The 20,225-nt window shown below is 39.4% G+C and overlaps 1 protein-coding gene across 1 annotated transcript in view; it reads right to left on the bottom strand.

The window, feature by feature from the left end:
* Positions 1–18,361, bottom strand: part of CCDC66 (coiled-coil domain containing 66) — a 40,539-nt gene extending 22,178 nt beyond the window's left edge. Inside the window, exons 1-10 of the mRNA XM_063121297.1 lie at positions 18,292–18,361; positions 13,584–13,648; positions 11,445–11,470; positions 9,899–10,337; positions 7,006–7,171; positions 5,591–5,691; positions 3,315–3,442; positions 2,713–2,886; positions 1,693–1,824; positions 232–473 (exon numbers count right to left, since the gene is read on the bottom strand). Coding sequence (XP_062977367.1) covers positions 232–473; positions 1,693–1,824; positions 2,713–2,886; positions 3,315–3,442; positions 5,591–5,691; positions 7,006–7,171; positions 9,899–10,337; positions 11,445–11,470; positions 13,584–13,648; positions 18,292–18,302 — 1,484 coding nt within the window. The 5' untranslated portion in view covers positions 18,303–18,361. The remainder of the gene's footprint in view (positions 1–231; positions 474–1,692; positions 1,825–2,712; positions 2,887–3,314; positions 3,443–5,590; positions 5,692–7,005; positions 7,172–9,898; positions 10,338–11,444; positions 11,471–13,583; positions 13,649–18,291) is intronic.
* Between the last annotated feature and the right edge of the window lie 1,864 nt (positions 18,362–20,225).

The following is a 20,225-nucleotide window of genomic DNA, read 5'->3' as shown; positions in this document are numbered from 1 at the left end:
TTCTCCACACCAGGTATTATAGTCACAACTATGCTTTTGTTCATTGATCAGAAATTTTAGTGCAGTAAGACAAGTCTGAAGAAAATTATTCTGTATATACATACAGAACACTAACTAAAACCAAAATAAATGTATTGAACACAGTCTCCAAAGAAGAAACAACACTATCAAATATTAGGCTAATTAAAAGCTGGCAGCAAGTTGACTGGGAAAACTGAGGGGGACATTCACCTGGCTTTCTGATTTGGCTCCGAAATACTGTTTCCCATTGCTTTTCCTGAGATATCCACTTCTGTAGGTGTGGGTTGGCATAAAGTTGTAGGTGTAATAGCAGTCTGGTCCTGAGGTTCAAGGGAAAGGTATAAAGCTTCGGGCTGTTTTTTATATGTTGAATTTAAAGGGTAGTGCGAAAAAGAGTTCACATGATTCCTGAAAGAATCAAAATGCATTGTCCACTTGTCATGTTCTTCACCCTAAAGAAATATGAACAAAACATTTACATTTAATTTTATGCCCAGGTTTTCTGCTTTAAATTCCTCAAAAACAGTAGACACCATAAATTACTTCCTGTAAATGGATTATAGAAATATTTTAAGTTCATTGCTATTTTAAATACTCTTAAACTGCATGACTTGCATCTTTAGGTTCACTGGACATGACACAATGCTATTAAATGTTCACAAACAAATCCCAAAAAGTATAACAGAGCTTTGAATGCTCCGCACTTGGTGCAAGTTAAGCATGGGAGGGAGACTGGAGCAGGCAGGCACCATCGGAGCCTGCTTCAGTTGGACCCCCCCCCCCACAGCGCTAACATCTTTACCTTGTGGGGAAGAAGTTGCTGCTGGTTTGCCCCTCCATTGGGAGATGAGAGGACGGAGCAGGGCCTTCCCACCAGCCTAAGCAGTCTCCTTAATTTCTTTTTATTTTCTCCCTCTTCCCTCCATACACTTTTCCTTGTGTGTCATGTCTTTTTTTAGAATGTAAGCCTGAGGGTAGGGACTGTCTTCTTTACTGATACATTGTAAGCCGCTCCGAGAGCCTTTTGGCTGAGGTGCGGGATAAAAATACTCTAAATCATCATCATCATCATCATCATCATCATAATAATAATAATAATATTGTTGTTGTTTACTTGAAACTAAGATCCATTATTCTCAGTTGGACTGCTAAGCCAGTTTCAGTGGCATTTTCCTTGCTAGAAAGGTGGGTTACAAATCAAAGAAACAAATAATGCACAGATTTATGTGTGAGGCCATTTGTATAATCTTCAGGCAGTAGATTTGTTGTTGTTTTCGCTCCTTTGAGAGAGGGTGGAATAGAAATGAAAATGAACAAATAATAGTTATATGGAAAAGTGAGTGCAACTTCCTCTCTACATAGGCCAGGTAATATGTAACACAAGGGCTTTGCACATTTGGGCCATCAAGTATAAGGCCATTTTGTGTAATTTGTGCTCTTCTAGCTAACTGTAGGAACTTATCCGATTGGCAGGCATAGACAACAGGTGTGTACGTACACACACACAAATACATAAAGCAGACTACAAATGGCAATTTGTATTCATAGGACAATACCAAATGTAATTTTGTTTCTTATGATATGAGGGTGAAAAGCCTGTTTCTTACACTGTTCCTTCAATTTCAAACTATTACTCTCTTATGCCAAAGTACCCTTCATAATCACAGCTACCTTAGATAAATTACATTTTTCTTCTATTTTTCGTAGTTTGTCAGCTTCTTTTTGTTTATCAAGCTCTTCAAGCCACTTTTTCTGTTGTTCACGTTTGACAGCACTAAAAGGATGCTCTACTGGTGTCGCTTCCTAAAAGAAGAAGACATGTTTTATTTCCATTAACCCTTTACTTTATTCAAACATGTGGATGTACATGTCTGCTATACCTGTATAAAATGTCCCATTTTGTAGTGTAAAGGCTAAAGATGAGTCCAGATAGATTAATCTGAATTCATCTGGATTTATAGAAACAGCTAAAATTGAATAAGCATTTAATAAATCATACTTTGCTGGTTCACAATAAATCCAGATTAAAAGATGTATTTGGCTAGTGTATTATCTGCACTCCGGAAATGCAGGTAAGATCTTATAAAATATAGTACAAGTTACAGACTTTTCCCATGCCAAATTTCCTTAAGACTTTTTAATTGTTCTCTATATTCATGCTATTTTATGTAACTGGACAGATTTATTTAAATTACTTGGAGTGCTTTAGTACTGGTACTGTCTTAGTATTCACATCAAGTTCCAAAATTTTGGGAATGGCTTCTTTTCAATAATTAAACTCAAGCTCTACATCCAACATTCTACCACACTACTGTTTGTTCACTATTGTTTTTGTGTGTGTATAATTGGAATTGCTTAACAAGTTTAAAGTCAAACTAAGACTACAATTCAATGCAAAGTGTACCTGAAAATCTATTTTTCTTAGAATGGCCCATAACAAGAGGACAGAAGGCAAAACGTAACAACCTCTAAAGAGTTCCACATGACACATTAGGTTCTGTTCTGAAGTTCCTATGTATGTTAACCAATCCTGCCATTGCCCTAAAAACTGGATATCCTATATCTAATCTGAATGTTGCCTGCCCAACCAACCACTTGAAAACTGCCACAGAAAGGCATTCCATAATCATTGAGTCATACACTGATGTCTAGGGCTTAAAAACACAAAAACACTGCAGTGCAAATTCTTACCCCTAACACAAATGCTGTTCGGATAGCAGCTGGTAAGTCAGGAGAACTGAAACTAGAGAATTGTCCAGTTTGTCCACTTGAAACACTTGGTGAAGCTTCACTAGCCTCAATGGTTAAACTTCTACAAGTGTGGATATCTTCCGATGCAGCACTCAAGTCATCTGAAAATGCCATCTACAAACAAAGTATCTTGGTGACATCATACAAATTGCTTTTTTTACATTGGTGTTAAAATGTAAACTCAATGTTTTATACAATTACATATTATGCAATTAAGTTTGTCCAGTAAAAAAAGGCAACACCTGTATGCATTAGACATCAATATTAATTCTAGGAGCCTTTGGCAGTGGATTTCTTTAGGATGGACCTGTGAAGGTATTTGGAATACAGCATGGAACCTCCAAATAATTTGCCTAATCATAAAATTAGTATGAGTATATGCCTACTGGTTGGGCTGAGAGTGGAAGAACAGCAGCAATACAACACATAAAAGTTAAATGCAGACATCTATTTTCACTAATAGCATAGGGCAGAATTAGAATATAAATAAAAATATCAACTTTTTATCCATTAAACAAAACTTTTTTTTTGGTTTTTTTTACCTTAGCTTGATGAGCCATTAGCACTTTTTCTGAGCAGCTTTTCCTTGTATCAGTTTTCTGCCAAGGGTGATGTTTTGACTCTGTTTCCAAAGTTTCTTTGAGTTTCTTTTTTAAAGCTACCTGTTCATCTTTTAAAGACAGAAACAATCAGTGGAACTATTCTTTGGCTACATGAACCTAAGTGCGTCTCAACTAGTGCACCTTCCTCATCCCCTCTCCTCCTCTGGAACAGCCATGAGGAGTTCTGAAGCTCTCTTTCTTTTTTTATTAACCTCCGTTCAGTGTTATGACCAAACCCTATGGCTGTGGAAGAAACCAGCTTCATGGTTTGAAGTTGGCTTGTTTCAAACAAAGCATATTTAAGAATAACCAATTCAATGATATGGCATGCTGCAGTTAATCAAGAACCAGTTGGTTTCCTGCAAACATAGTTCATAGAGAAAACTGAAATCTAATGAAAGGTTTAACTTAATTAAAGGTGTACTGAGACCTTTAAATGTTATTTTGTTAAATTTAACAGCTGGAGATTTCCTTTCTGAACAACAACTAAACTTTGACTGGGTACAACTCTTTTGCGTTCATGTTTCATTTTCTTCCAATTTGCAATTAATTACGTTTGTTTAATTAAACTTGACAATTTTTTGATATTAAAAATAAAACGTTATAGTACATTTTTATAGAAGATAGTGGAATTATTTTATATTCATGCAATCTGCATGACAAGAGATTTCCAATGAAGTATGTTTCATAAGAATCAGTCAAGGGGAAGGCAGTCAAAAAGGGATGACCAACTAACTCCCAACTTCGAATTATGATGGAAATGAATTTTTTTTAGCTCTCCTTGTGGCTGCTCTAGAAGAGGAGAGAGCATGTGAGTGTAGGACTTGCCTAGGCTCATTCTCATTGTGACAAACCATGTTTTATTGTGACATCCAAGTGCAGACACTAAATACACATAAATACATTGGCATAAGCAATAATATGAGGCTTTAAAAATCTGTAAGACAATAATAGCATCAGATAACCTAATAATAAAAAATGTTTATGAACCATTAAAAATAGATGTTAGTTGTAGATTCCAAAATTCTCACTGATATAAATTGCAGAGAATGTGGTAATTAAAAAAAGGCTTTGTCCAAACTAATATGAAATATACATATCCAATGTATTCACTCATTCTATGTGAATCCTGCCCTTCCTCCAAGGAGCTTAAACTGTGTTGTTATAATAATTGGTTAGCATTTTAATGTTCTTCAAATTTGCCATAATTAGACAAATAAAAAAAAGATGTCCTGCCTTCTAGATCTCAAAGCTGCACTGAGTTTTCTACAATACCTTTAGGCTGTGATTCAGAGTACACATACGTTGGAAGTAATCAATGGGACTTATTTCCTAGAAAACTGTGTCAAAATGCATTTAATACTTTCCCCCCTTATTTATTCTTGTACCACCCTACAAAGATCTGTAATTTTTATCCCTGTTTTATAGATGGAGAACTGAAGTTGGCAAGCAAGGTTTACCCATAATCACTAAAATAACTAAATTTTAAATACAAGCACTGTGCTCCAGCCCTCTATTTACATCAATATGGAGACTTATAAATATTGCATATATTATAGATATCAGTGCTATTGATGTAGCACTAGCATAAGCAACCTCTAGTTTCCCCAGAAAACCTGTCACGCCAGCTTGCACTATTAGTTTTGCACTAGAAGTTGCTTATGCCAACACTACATCAGTTACATAAGTGCAATGGCCCTTTTGGATACTGCCTCAGTTACCTGATTAATATACATAACTAAGTGAAAAAGTAACAAAAATCATTTAAATATCTATGAGTTGTATCTAATGGTGTCTTCCCACCAGTGGAAGGGAATTGCTGGCAGGATATGTACCCCCCAATCTGGTCCAGAAGTGTTGGGGGACACGCAGGAGGCTATAGAACGAGGAGAAGATGGGGAAGTCTCATTGCACAAGTGAACTTCTGCTCTAACAACAGTTGAAACCAACTTAAACACCCTGGTTATTCTTACTTAAAAATAGATCCATTGAAATGAATGGGAAGTTACATTAATATTGGCTACAACCACCTTAGTTTAAATATTGAAGTTTGTATTAATAGCAGAAAAATCAGAGTTGCTCTATAAAGCCTGACTTGTGGATTCACCACTTCATATACTGTACATTTAAACACAGTAACAAAGTATTTGCACAAAATTAGGTGCCTATTTAATAATCAGTTGTCTAAAATACAATTGCAGCCAATTATACTGTACCCAGTTCCTTCTTCCATTGGGACTTCTTAGCATCCAACAAGGTTTTATCTCTCTCTCGTTCTCCCAGACTACTAAACATGTCAGCTGGTTTCCATGAATTTCTGAAGAAAATTAGAAGAGATGTTTAAAGCTCAACTGCTAAGGTTAAAAGAGCTACTAATGACAGAATCAGGGATGACAGGATCAGGAACAAAAAGAGACTATTAATGCAGATTCATGCTGTTGTATCCCTTACAGTTCTGCCTGCCTGGTTAGAGACCAAACCTGTCTTTCCACTTTGTACAGGGGAGAGCAAGTGTCTTCCCTAATAACTCCCTCCTGAAGGAACAGGTTAAAACCTCGAAGGAAAAATAAATTGACACAATGACACAATGAAAAAATTTATTACGGTCATTGACCAGAACTAATAAAAACATTAATAACAAACAGACAATCCCAAACACATACATACATACATAACTATATTACATACATCCAGCAGTTGCTGAGAAATTGTATCACACAATCAGAGGCTGCAATGAAGGAGTGTCAGTATCTATTTGCATTAATCTTCAGTGACTGTATTTGGTAGCATCTGAGCATACAAAGCACTGAAGTATCCAGGGCCACATTTGCATATCATGGTTTAGCATGATATGCATGAGCAGGAATGACCTAGCTTCCACCTGAACTCACACACTCCAACTCCCTTCTCCTTCTCTTCCTCCTCCATCCTAATTCATAGAATAATGTTTGTCTTATTGTTTGGAGTTATAAACTGTAGTTAACATTAATAATGGTTAGCTTCAAACAATCTAGTTTTAATCTGTGGGTTCTGAAGCTGGCTTGTTTGAACTAACCATAGTTAATGTTAACCTAATTCTGATGACACAGGAAGCTGCGGTTAACTAAAATCAGAAAGAAGGCAGTTAACTAAACGCAGAAGCAGGAGGCGAAAGGAGGAACAGACAAGCTTGGGAGGAGGCTAGCTTTGTACCCATCATGCTAACCTATAGTTTAACATGATATTTGAAGAGAGTCACAGTTTCTGAGTTTTCATGCAAGTGTTGCCATATGATTCTGTAAAGACGTACGCTATATACTGGGTCAGATCTAGATATGCAACTGGGCTGTCAGAAGCGGACTTCCCCACCCCCTCCTCCCCAGGGCAGTCCCTCCAGCCTTATGAAAATGCTACACAGAAAGTTGGGGACCCGGTTGAATGTGGTGTAGAGGGGATCCCCCAAAATCAGGCAGAGACAGCTTCCATGGGCAGAGCCTTCCAACCACAGAAAGCAGATCCTGGATCCAACTCACTCCATATAGTGTTCAAGGGCCATCTACCCTGAAGCTAATGATAATATTCTCTTTCAAAAGCATTCATATTATTAAAAAGTCAACCTAATCTGAAGTTTTAGTTGATAAGAACTACATACGTGATTGTTTTCTGTTCAACATGCTTGGATTTTCCTTGTTTTTTGTTTGAAATGTAACTAGTTTCACTTGGAACAGATGGAACTTCACCAGCCTTTTGGAGTAATCCCATTATGTTTTCCTCTGGAGTCTGATCAGCAGGTGGGTTGCTATCTGCATTCTTTGATACTAGAAAAAAACAAAGGCTCTTTAAAATGAATGCTGCAGTAGTTTTTTCCTTGAGTCCAGTGTAAAGTCAGTTAATTATACCAAGAGCCAGTTCTTTTTTGATTTGGCTAAAGGGTTATACTCCTAAGTTACTGCTGTGATGCTAGAGTAATGCTCTAATCCAATCTACTTGTGAATATAAAGTGCATTAATCTGTTTCTGAAATATTCAACCTACTTATTTTTGTGGTTTTAAAATGGTAACATTTTAAATGGTAACATTTATGCACATTACAATTGATTGTGAATGGCATACACATTTTCTCACAATAAAATCAGAAATAGAGGCATAATTTTTCCAGTTGCTGCTTCCATTTATTGTAAAAAATAAAATATATAAAATTGGTTATTTAAATGCATGCATCTTTTTCCAATAAAACTCTGCAAAGTACAAAACAACTCTGAATCAACTTTGACTTGAGAGCAGTCACAAATGAATGTCTGATACTATTCTCATCTTAACTGAAAATTACTATTACACCCCATGAGTCAGTTAGTAAAGCTAAGGCTGAAATCCAATAGCCTCATTGAACGCAATGGGATAATCTCCTCTGAGTAGACAATTGCTGTAAGGCTGCAATCTTAAGTATGCCTACTAGAAAAGGCACTCATTTCAAAGACTGCATTGTAAGACGACATTACCAGTGTTTCCTCCTCCTTAGCAGAGCTATGCAACTTAAGCACAGTGCATATAGGTCAATGCTGGGAACCTGAATTTATATAACTTGCCTAGGAAATTATTGCAGCAGTTCATGTAGACAAGAGTGCCATCTTAAAATGGTTACACCAAAATGGAGAATTCAGATAAATTCATTTATTATATTTTCAAATATATTTTCAACTTTATTATAAATTTGAAAACTAGGGAAAGTAGGCCTTTGCTATAATGTGAATGAGCATGATGCAGATTACATTTAAAACACATGACTGTGATAAGACACAATGTCATTAAGGGGAAGACTCCACACCAGGGCAGTTAAAAATCAGCAGAAAAGAAGGGTATGCCAAGAGGAAAGGACCTGAGAGATTCCAGCTTTTCTTAGCTGCCTTGTTTCCTTGAACTAGGAAACCCACTCACACTACAAGGATAATAGACTTTTGTATCATGCCATAACACCTATCAGAGTTAAAAATTAGATCTTGCTACACTTATTTGATGACATTTTTGCACCATGCTGCTACTTGCTGGCATGAAGTGCAAGCTAGCTGTGATAAACGTAATTGAGCTTGACGTTGCATAGAAAATTAGAATTAGGGTCTAAGATAAAGATGGAAAAAATTACAAGATGCTTTTTGTGTAAAGAAGATATAAGCTGGCAAAAGATGGAGATTAGAATATTGCAAGAGGACAAAATAAAGGATGTGAGCACATGGAGTGATTTTTAAGAAGTGCTGTATGAAGCTCTATTCTTTCCCACAAAACGAGTTCAGGTTGCAATCCTTTACACACACATACCCAAGCGGAAGTCCCACTCAATTCAATGGGATATACTTTTGAGTACACTTTCATAGGATTGTATTGCCAGTGGTTCAATTCAGACACCACAACAAATCAAGGTTTGTGCTAATCACAGTCTAGAACAATTTGCAATATCCAATGCAGAAACTATGGTTTAGGATTGCTTGTCTGCTTTAGTTTCCATCCTCTCTGCACTCAGCTTCATAAATTCAATCGAGCCTCCTTGATGGTTGGTCAGCTCAAATATTTAAGCTTACGTTATCTTCGTTTGGCAATTGGAATGTCATTTGAATTCAACTAGAGTTATTTAAAGATGCTTTTGCATTGTAATTGCCCATTTCTTCTATATAGAAATACAGACTCCTAGCTATAATTGGACACCGTCTTACAAGCCATGTTGAAGGTTATAGCACTGTTCCCTCCTGGAGACAAACAGTTACAGTTCAGCTAGTTTGGTAAACATACATGATTTCTGTCTGGCCAATTGCAGTCTTCCTACAAAATCAAGATACAAGAAGCAGCTACTGATGGAAGACCTAGTTTGGAACAGAGTAAAAATGTGCTGGCATCAATATCTTTAAACAGATACTGTTGTTTTTATGTTTCTGATGGTTTTTAAATTTTGTATACTTTTTAATGTTTACTGTTTTAACTTTTGTGAACCACCCAGAGAGCTTCGGCTGTGGGGCAGTATATAAATAAATACATCTTAGCAAATTATCACTGTACCAGCTTAGTGGGGGAGTTGTCTCCTGGTATAATTAATGCTAGAATGTGTCACCACAAGGTGCTAGGAACTATTAGTAAAACATGCAGGTTTATAAGCAACTTCTGCTTGCCTTCTCCCTTTTCCTCCCTGTGGGGAGGATGCACCTGTATCAGATGAAAAATATGGACATTTTCAATCAGTCTTCCACATTAGGACCTTTTGAGAGAATATAATTACAACAAGAATCGTATTGGACTGGAATCTAAATTTACAAGAAACATGACAGTTTCCTTCTAAGCTCAAACAACTCCAAATATATATTTACTAAATATATATTACAGCTATGAATAGGAGGTCCACTGAAAAACTATTCAACAATAAAAGAATCTTCCCATTTTAATCCTAATAGTAGCTTATGTGATCATTTAATTCAATGTAAACTTCTCCTTGCTAGGAAGCTACTACGCTACTAAAACTAATAGGAAAGTAATTTGGTTCTTAGTAGGAGATAAATATCTTACTTGTTTTTTCCTTCTTTTCGTCCTGAAGCTGGGGGACTCCTTTGGTTCCTTCTTTTACAGCCATCAAAATCTGTTCAAGCTGCTGTTGTGTCAAACATACCAAATTGTCCCGTAGATCCTCAACAGAAACAGGATGCTTTTTAAGCTTCTTGTTGGACGCCAAAGGTTTCTTATCTGAAATTCTGGTGTTATCAGGCTTACCAGTTCCGCTGTCTTTTTGGACAATAAAAGCATGATCTTTATTGCAGGGTTCTTTCGGTGAATCCTTAGTAAATATTGAAGTCTCAGAATTTTTACCACCTTTTGTTACAGAAAGTCTTGATCCAGTTTTGTGTTTTGTTAAACTTTCATTCTTCTCACAGGAAGTTTGCACTGATTTCAGAATATGTCCGTTCTGTTTTGCTCTCAATGTATGCTTTAAGAATTTGTTTTTACATATCTGTTAAAACAGTAACAATTTACATATTTTAATAGCCTCTAGTCTATAACCTGAAACTGCTTACCTAACCATGCCAAGGAAATTACATTTCAGTTGTTCCAGCTTGAGAAGTAGGACAATTCTTGCATAATTAATTTTAAGATTACAGCCTATTTCAAAGGGTACTGTACTGGTAGAGCACAAAAACTTCAAATAGGAGTTCCTTATTTGCTCTCTCTCATCTTAATACTGAAAACTAGGGGTGTGCAGAGAAGTCAGGATTGGATTCAGGCCCCACTTCAGATTGTGAGCAGATTCAGCTTGGACCACTTTGAAAGAAAGTCTTGCTTCAGATAACTTTGTGTCTCCTCACTGAATATCACAGGGAAATGAGAGAGAGTACTTGGCGAGATGTAGACACCCACTCACCCTGCCATCTTGCGGGCACATATTTTTTATTTCCCCCCTTTGATGGCTGCCCTGATATGAACGTTTCAGGGCAGCATCAGTGCCAAGAAGGATTGATCTGAAGGTGTGTATATTAGGGCAGCTGCCAAAGCCCCGGTGCCCTGGAGACTGCTCTGAAGAAATGCATCAAGGCTTTGACAGCTGCCCTGTTCCCCTCTGAAGCTCCCAAGTGGTCCGAAGTTCAGGATGAGCTCATTCATGTGAGAGCAAAAACAAACAAACCCATTATCAGCTAGAATAAGAGCAGTGTGTAAGATCCTCACCTGGCAACAAAAAGACATCAATCGCCCTATTGCAGGGTGCCACCTGCCTCAGTTGATGGCAGTTGATGGCAGGGGGGACCCAAAGAAGGACCATCAAGGAAGATATTAATAGCTAGGTACATTCATATGAGAGAAAGCTGTCCTTAAGGTACTCTGATCCCAAGACATTAGGGCTTTAAAGACAAAGATTAGACTTACAATTTTGCTGTGGGTGCCATATTGATCGTAACATTTTCCTGAATTACAGTAGTTTCTAGTGAAATGCAAGATCAAAACAAATCTAGCTACAATTTGTAGGCAGCAGAAGCATTACAATCAAATTATATCATAGCTCTTATCCTGCAGGAAGGATTTAAGTATGCCTATCGGTTTATGGAAAAGAAAACAGTACACTTACTTTTACGCTTGGTTTGGACTTGCCCACTGTGAAAGAAAAACAAACAAACACAAGCACAAATGAGAACAAGGAGCAGGACAGTTTCAAGTTATTCTAGGGAAAATAATATCTGTTGGAAAAATTTCAATGGCTGTAAGACTAGATCCATTATTTTCAATCATACAAAATTTACTGAATGTACATATTCTGCCCATATAATTGCCAACTGGGTGCTTCTGCACTTGGAAAATGGTGGTTTGCCGCAGTTGTAAAAAAAGAAAAGAAAAACAGAAGCTACAATACGTAGCAAACTAGGATCTGATTCTCATTGGTACAAGGATATATCTTGTTTAATTCAGTTATGAACCAGCTTCTTCCTTTGTATCACTAGCACTGTTTCACTAATGCTCCAAGAATGCTTGTATTTGTTATGTGACTTCTCGCTGCTGAATATTTCTTAATACAACTGAGATCTGTAATAAAATATTGTAGCGTATCCTCACCCGCTTACAGGAGTGTTCCTGTTTGGAGTTCCAATCAAGCAACATACATGGTTTTATTTCCACCCCTAACTCGTTTTCCGATTTTCTTTTCCAACTGACCCTCAACATTCCTTGGCCCCTGAGCAAACTCAGTCCTCATTGGATTGGGGTTTTGTGGTTTGTTTTTTATACCCAATAATGATGATGATGTCTAAAATATTTGTGGTACTTCTGCAAATTTTAGGGTTTCCCCAAGTATGCTGAAACCTCTCTCTTTGTTTCTCATTTAGTTACATTGCCATCGGCACATAACATCTGAGTTGGCTATTAGAAGGAGCGATAGCCATAGTACCTGCCTGATTCAACAGCCCTCCTTCCCCAACCCTATTTTTTTTAATTTTGAAACTTTAATTTAAATATATATATATTTACATTCATATATTATACATTTGATGTTTCATTTAATACCATACCTGCCACAAACCCATATACCAGCACTCTCCCCAGAAATGCTTGTATTTGGCAATGCGACAGAATTTTTCTTTGACTATTGCAACACAAAACTTCCACTTCCACTGGAGCAGCTAAAAGTGAGGAAAAGATCAGGCAGCCCATATACCTTCTGACTTCTATCCAAAATATTACTATACAGAGACTAGGGATGTTATTTTCTGCAAACCTTAATTTAAGGCAGATCAACGATTACACTGAAAAAGCTTTAAAAACAGAAATAAGCACAGACGGAGGGACCCAACATTCCACAAAGGAATCTCCCATAGGAGGCAAACATGATATTCTGTTGTGAATATAGAAAGCTGCCTTCTAAAGTCCATCTAGGCCGGTAGTGTCTACTCTGACTGGCAGTGGCTCTCCAGGCAGAAGGTCTTTCCTATGAATTGCTACCTGATCCTTTGAAATGGGAGATGCTAGCAGGGTTTGAACCTTCTGTATGCAAAGCAGATGCTCTGCCACTGAGCGATAATCACTCTCTGGTTATTGTAGCTACTGACTGGGTTTGCATGACATGACAACTCATGGTGGGTGATCTAGGGTTCATCCCATTTTCAGAGTTCTCCTTTTACTGCAAATGGGAGCTCTGAAAATGGGGTAGACCCTAGACCACCCTTAAAACCATTTGGGGGAGACTCAGGGATGATTGGAATGGAAGGAGGGACCCCCAAAGTTAGATTCCACACTTCAGAACTTGAGGATAACTGTGCTAAGGGGCTGATCTTGTCCCGTTTCTTCAATTTCACACCTGTCAGTATGCGCAAGTTACCCACTGATAGATTATGGAAGTAAGTTGTGATTGGAGCAGGAAGGGGGATATGGTGGCAGACAAGATGGGTTTTGCCTCCAAGTCCCCTGGGATACATGCCGTAGCTGGTTGGAGGACAGAGGGGGAAGGCGCAAGAGAACAACCCATGGTAAGCCCAATCATCTGCCGGGCTCACCATGGGTTGCTCCAACGACAACCGACACTGCATAGCTTATTTTGCAGGGTGTGTTGTCATGTCGAGTGAACTCACCCATTGTGTACACTGGATTGTGGTCAGTGCCTTCAGCATACCTGATACCGGTAATCAAAATACATCCATTCAAATAAATTAGAACATGAATTGCCAAAGTCGTTTGGCTAAAATAACACTACAATAGTTACAGATAGAAGTAATCATACCATAAGAAGCCAATATCAGCCTAGGTTTTCCATCCAGTATTTCAGTTTCAAGCTTTAAACCATCCCTGCAATGTAACAGAAAGTGAAATGTTTCCATAATTGAAATTGTCATGGGAAAAATAGAGAGCATAATTTTTAAATGAACCAGAGAAGCAGGCTTCTAATTAAAGGCTTCTCAAAATAGTAAACAGTGGTTAAAGTATAGCATCTGACATATATCTTTCTTTCCTCTCCACTTTCAGTTGTTTTTCTTTCAACCAAAGAATCCAATAATAGTTTACACAGAAAAGGAATTTAACTGTCATTGTGGAATCACCCACTATCACTGTGAAATGAAAAAATAACTCAGCCTAAGTGGAATGCATATATATTAGGTGTAGTTACATTTTTAACACACTCTATGACGGTAGTTATTTGGGGGACTACACCCACCCTAGGCTCAACACTGCGAAAGGGAGCTATTTATCTTTTAAAATATTTAATTAGGAATGGGTTGTGTGTTTTGTAATACAGAAAAAAGTATCTAACTTCATTACCTTGCCATCTCCAACAAACCTGAGCCCACAGGCTTTAAATTATTATTGAATACTGATATTAGTGCCTTGCTATGGGGAAAAGGGTATCTTTTTCTCTTTTAAAATGGATATTAGCACGTATATGGCAATATGCATGCATATACGCTCCTTTAAAATGTGTATTTTAACGGAAGAACAAAAGCAGTTTCACACCTCTAAAAACTTACAGCATCTTAATAACAGGTTAGATAATCTCTACGAAATACTACGTGTTAATATTATACAAATCATCACAACCAAAATATTTAAAGACCAGAAACTAAGGATTATATCCAATAATAGTTCTACTTAGAGTAGACCCATTGAAATGAAAGGATTTAAAATAGACTAATATTGAATACAACCCTAAAGTAACATGACAGTGAATCCTGACTATAAAATGCCAGATTATATTAAAAATGTATTTCTAACAGAAATGCTTGGGTAGTCAAATGCTTCATTTTGGCAGACCACTAATTAAAGTGTTCTGGGGAGAGGCTGAGCACATGATCATGGAGCTACTCTTAGAACCTCATGGGGGTTGTGATAGAACCAAGCTTGCCAAAAGCCACTTCCTTGTGAATGAGAATGGTGCACATAGGAGATCTCTGGACTCCATTTTGTCTGTACCTGTATCTCTCCCTATCTCAAGAGGACTAACAGAAGTCCTTCCATACACACACACCCTGCCGCACACAACAAGTTTGCCCACTTGGGGTATGCCACTAGTCTTGCTGGTTGCCATCCTTCTGGTTCAGGAGAAAGACAGGAGAGAAAACGCAAATGCTAAAGTGACTTGATTTGTTGGCCCAAGTAGGCCTTGTACTAATCCTGTGCCCTATCTCTGCGGCACTGCAGTGGATTCTGTGCATGAGGTCCCTTCGTCTTTCTCCCTCCTAGACTAAGACTTCTAGATACAATTCTAAATGGAGGGAGAAAAAGTGAATAGCCACATATCAGTACTGCAGAAAATACCTCCAATTCCTTTTCTCTCTTGGGAGGCAGGGATGAAGGAGGTGTGAATGGCCAGCAGAGGCTCTGAGGAACAGATTGAGATTGGGCAACTGTCCTCTATTTCTTTTTATTTCCAAGTCTAGGTCAGACATGGAAGGTAAGCCTTATATACGGCCCCAGTTAAATACTGAAGAAAAGGGGAGATGAATACTCTGGTGCTGAGAAGGTTTAAAATGTTTAATGGCGATTTCTTCGATAAAAAATAATACGTAAATTTAAAAAAGACAGATTGTTGAGTACACTAGCTCAACGTTTCGGGCCCTTAGGTCTTTCATCAGGAGCTGCAAACAGATCAGACAATCTATCAGAAATAGTTTCCTTAGAAATATACATATTTTTTACATATCATCTTCAATATTGTTGTATTTTAGGCTTCCAGTTCTCAGGGCAAAGGAAAGCTTTGAGAAAGTTAAGTTGACCAAAAATTGATTGTTTTAAAGCATTTGTTTGTATGAGTATTGTTCTGTGTTTATATAGTATATTGAAGATGATATGTAAAAAGTATGTATATTTCTAAGGAAACAATTTCTGATAGAATGTCTGATCTGTTTGCAGCTCCTGATGAAGGACCTGAGGGCCCAAAACGTCGAGCTAGTGTACTCATCAATCTGTCTTTTTTAAATTTACATATTATTTTTTACTGAAGAAATCACCATTAAACATTTTAAACCTTCTCAGCACAAGAGTATTCATCTCCCCTTTTCTTCGGTTGTTATTGGTGCTTTTGTCCCCTTTTCCACTCCCAGTTAAATGCCACCTTGAATTGTGCCTGGAAATCTAAAGAAGCGATTCTTTCTTTAGTAGCTATTCTTACTCTTCAGTAGACAATGTACAGCACATTGCACCATTATTATTATTATTTACATTTATATACCGCCCCATAGCCGAAGCTCTCTGGGCGGTTTACAAAAATTTAAACAGTGAACATTAAAAACAAATATACAAAATTTAAAACCATAAAAAGCACAAAAACAGACAATACCCATTTAAAACAACTATTCTGGGGTCAGTTAAAAAACTCACCATATGCTGTTAAATGCCTGGGAGAAAAGTCTTGACCTGGCGCAGAAAAGATAGCAATGTTGGTGCCAGGTAAGCCTCGTCGGGGAGACTGTTCCATAATTGGGGGCCACCACTGAAAAGGCCCTTTCCCTTGTTGCCATCCTCCGAGCTTCCCTCGGAGTAGGCACCTAGAGGAGGACCTTAGAAGTTGAGTGTAGTGTATAGGTAGGTTCATGTTAGGAGAGGCATTCCATCAGGTGTTGTCCCAAGCCATGTAAGACTTTATAGGTTAAAACCAGCACCTTGAATTGGGCTCGGACATGTACAGGCAGCTAATGCAAGTAGGCCAGAATCAGTCTTATATGCTCGAACCTTCTGGTTCCAATTATCAATCTGGCTGCTGCATTTTGGACAAGCTGTAGCTTCTGAACCGTCTTCAAAGGCAGCCCCATGTAGAGCACATTGCAGTAATCTATTTGGAGGTTACCAGAGCATAGACAACTGAAGCTAGGTTATCCCTGTCCAGATAGGGGCGTAGCTGGGCCACCAACCGAAGTTGGTGGAAGGCACTCCATGCCACTGAGGCCACCTGAGCCTCAAGTGACAGAGATGATTCTAGGAGAACCCCCAAGCTACGAACCCGCTCCTTCAGAGGGAGTGCAACCCCATCCAATAGTCAGACCTTGAAGTTATAATGGCGTAAGTGTCTTCTGACACAACAAATCTAAGGAAAATTGCTAGTCTTCTCAGCAGATGGTAACAAGTGTTGTGTTGTAGCTTGAAAAGCCAGGCACAGTGTTGAATCTAATAACATCTGAAAGCTGCAGGTCAAAGTACTTCCTCCATTCCTTAGAAAATATTTGCAGAACTTTTTAGCTACATCTCATTTACTTGCTCCAAAGTTCATATCATGAGGTATATGGGCAGAATATTTTTATTCTATAAAATAGATTCATTTCCATGCAACACATTTTGGATTGGGGTATTTTACAAAAACAAAGAATGTCCACAATATTCAACTAGCTCATACTAGAGAATGATATTCATGAACTCTAGCATTTATACCTCTTGCCACTTTAATAATATTCATTAAGGCTGGCACCTAAGGCCAGCCCTACCAGTCTGAGACAGGCATGTCAGGCAGCAGATGCTGGGGGCAGGGGGGCAGCTTCTTAGATCTCCTAAACTAGCTTGCTATTCCTAGGTGTGGCGGCGGAACCTGTACCATCGTATGGAATAGGTAGGAGGCACCATCTTGTTTTTTTGCCTCAGACAGTAAAATGATTTGGGCCAGCCCTCCTTGCGTCCATATAATTAGGGTTGCCAGCTGACCAGAAAACAATGCCTTGGTCTGCTCTTATGCCTTAAACAGCAGCCCAGTACATGGACATCAGCAGATGATGCTTTTAACTCTGTAGCCAAAAGTTTTTTCATGGGTTGACCCTCTAGCTATTTGCTACTGTTTAGACATAGAGTAACAAGGACTAGTTCAAAAGTTGGCACCTTCACATAAAGCAGCCTCAACTCAATCCCATTGCAAGACACGCTATACCATCACAAGAATTTCTAGGAAGGTCTAGCTAGCAATATCACAGGATCAAAGCAAGCATTTTCCAGGATGAAAATATAATAATATGGGGTTGGGGGAAAATAATGCAAAAGATCCTGAGGATCGCACATAGTTTGCTCAGGTACACACAGATTTTGACAAGCAGTGTTTAGCCACAGAATAACGTTTGCATCTGGACTTTCAATTTTCTAGGAAGTCACGTATGATCGAAGGGAGACCCTCCATCTAGACAGATCTCCTGCATTCTGGGAATCCTTTCGCAGTTGAGATTAGGAGGTTCCGCCTCCTGTCACCTCAGAGAGATTTAAAAGGAAATCTCTGCTCTGATAACAACGAGGGAGCCACAGACATACCAACCCAGCCTTGCCCAAACTGGCGCCCTCCAGATGTGTAGGACTACAAGCCATAATCCTCCAGCCGGCACAACCGGCTGGGGGATTATGGGAGTTGTAGTCTGACACATCTGGAAGGCGTCAGTTTATGGATGAAGGCTGCATTACACACACAGGGCGAGGGAGCTCGGCGCAGAAAGCGGGGATTCAGCCGCGGTACGTCTCCGCTTCCTTACCCTAGATTCATGCTTCTTCCTCTGCTCTGCGGACTGGCACAGCAGCCCGTTTGCGAGCGCCTCGGCGCAAAGACAGCGACAGCAGGAGGAGGAGGAGCACAGGGCAGCCCCTGGGGATGCTGAGGCTGCACCGATCCCTGCTTAATGTGTGTACGTCGGTTGCTGCCACCGCACAATGAGAGGGGAGCTGATAGGTCTGTCGGGGCCGAGGTCCTTTCGCCAATGAGCTCCGCTCACACTGAGAGGGTAGCGCTGCCTGTCTGCGAAGCATTGTGGGAGTTGGAGTCCAGCCGAAGCTTGAGTCTCCTCTCTCCCCTCCCCCGCTCCGGTTTGTCCCGCTCTCAAGTGGCGCGCGCGCCGCTGCTTGACTGATGAGGAGTGGGGGAAGGTAGTAAGAGCCGTTAGAGGCGCCTTTGACCCCTTTGTGGAGCTCGCGCCCTCTTCGGGCGGGAGATCATTTCTCCCTCTGTCTAAGAGGGACTGTCCGACCTTTATTCCAGAGAGTTGCTTAGCCCCACGTCTGTCTGTCGGACCAGGAAAAAGTGCTTAGTGATACCTTAAATAAATAAATAATGAAGTGGAACTCCATTTCCTGGGCAAAATCAATCCCAGAAGTTTCACCCGTACAGGCCTTTGATCATTATGTAGAATTAAAAATTCATTCAGCAAGCAGGGCTGGTGCTACCATAGAGGCCACTCAGGCGGCCGCCTAGAGCGCCAAGCTAAGAGGGGTGCCGGACACAGCGCAGCACTCACGCGCGTTGGCTGTGAGCCGGCCCAGCCTGAGGATTCAGCTGGGCCTGGGCGGGCAAGATGGCGCCCTGCGCCTACCCAGCCGAAGCGGTACCAGGGACGCTGGGGTGGGGTTGGGGTGGCTCTATGTTCAGACTTCTGGAATGCGCCCGGAAGAGAGAGAGAGAATGTATGGGGTGCATGGGTTTTTTGAGTGAATGCATGTGTTCATGCATGTGTTTGTTTATGATGGTTTGTTTGTGATGGTGAGTGTGTGTGCGTGCGCATGTGTGAGTTAGACCCATAGACGTTCCTTTCCAATTTGCTATAATTGGCATGACGTATTTTTTGCACTTTAAAATAAATTTAGCAGTTTCAAGTTTTGCGCTTATTTTTTCCAGGAAACATATGTTCTTAAAAATCAAAGTAGGCATTTTTGGGGTGTGTGTGTGAAAGTAGTTCATCTTGCCTAGGGCGCAAAATAGTCTGGCACCGGCCCTGTCAGCAAGCAGCACCCTTTGTAAGAGATGTTTCAAACATAATGGCTTTCAAAATGATTCACATCAATAAAATTAGTTTTATAAGCAGATAATATTGCATACTAATGTAATAGTATCAAAACAATGGTATCCTGTGACTCCTAGGCAGGATCTACACTACTGCTTATAACGGTTTATAATGGTTATGACAACTGTTCAGGTCCAGGACACATCGCCAGATCTGCATATGTTCCTGCTGCCTCTTGCTGCTACTCTAAACAGATGGCATCAATGGCTCCAACCACATAGAACTCACAGAAGCAGTGGCTGTAGGGGACAGTGATTTATAAAGTCTTCACAGTCCTGCTAGTGTTGCTGCATCACAAGATCTGCAGTGGTGGCCATAGGGAATCACCATCCTTCCTGAAACAGGCTGCTAGATTTATGGTTAGCAGAGAGATGTTTTCAGTTTATGGGAACAGCTGTTGTAAAAAAAGTCAACTCCATGTTAGGCATAATTAGAAAAGGAATTGATAATCAAATTGTCAGTAACATACTGCCCTTATATAAATCTATGTTGCAACCACATTTAGACCTTCTCTGAGTGAGTGATTTATTGCACACTCATGATTGGCCACTCACGGAAGTTTCCAGGTCCTTTACTTGACACCGTCAAACTCCAGGATGTCTCCTGCAATTGCATTGCTCAGAGAGGATGTTTTC

This window comes from Elgaria multicarinata, chromosome 3, assembly GCF_023053635.1.
Source record: "Elgaria multicarinata webbii isolate HBS135686 ecotype San Diego chromosome 3, rElgMul1.1.pri, whole genome shotgun sequence".
Classification (NCBI taxonomy): Eukaryota; Metazoa; Chordata; class Lepidosauria; order Squamata; family Anguidae; genus Elgaria; species Elgaria multicarinata.
This window is presented reverse-complemented; position numbering and strand designations above follow the sequence as displayed.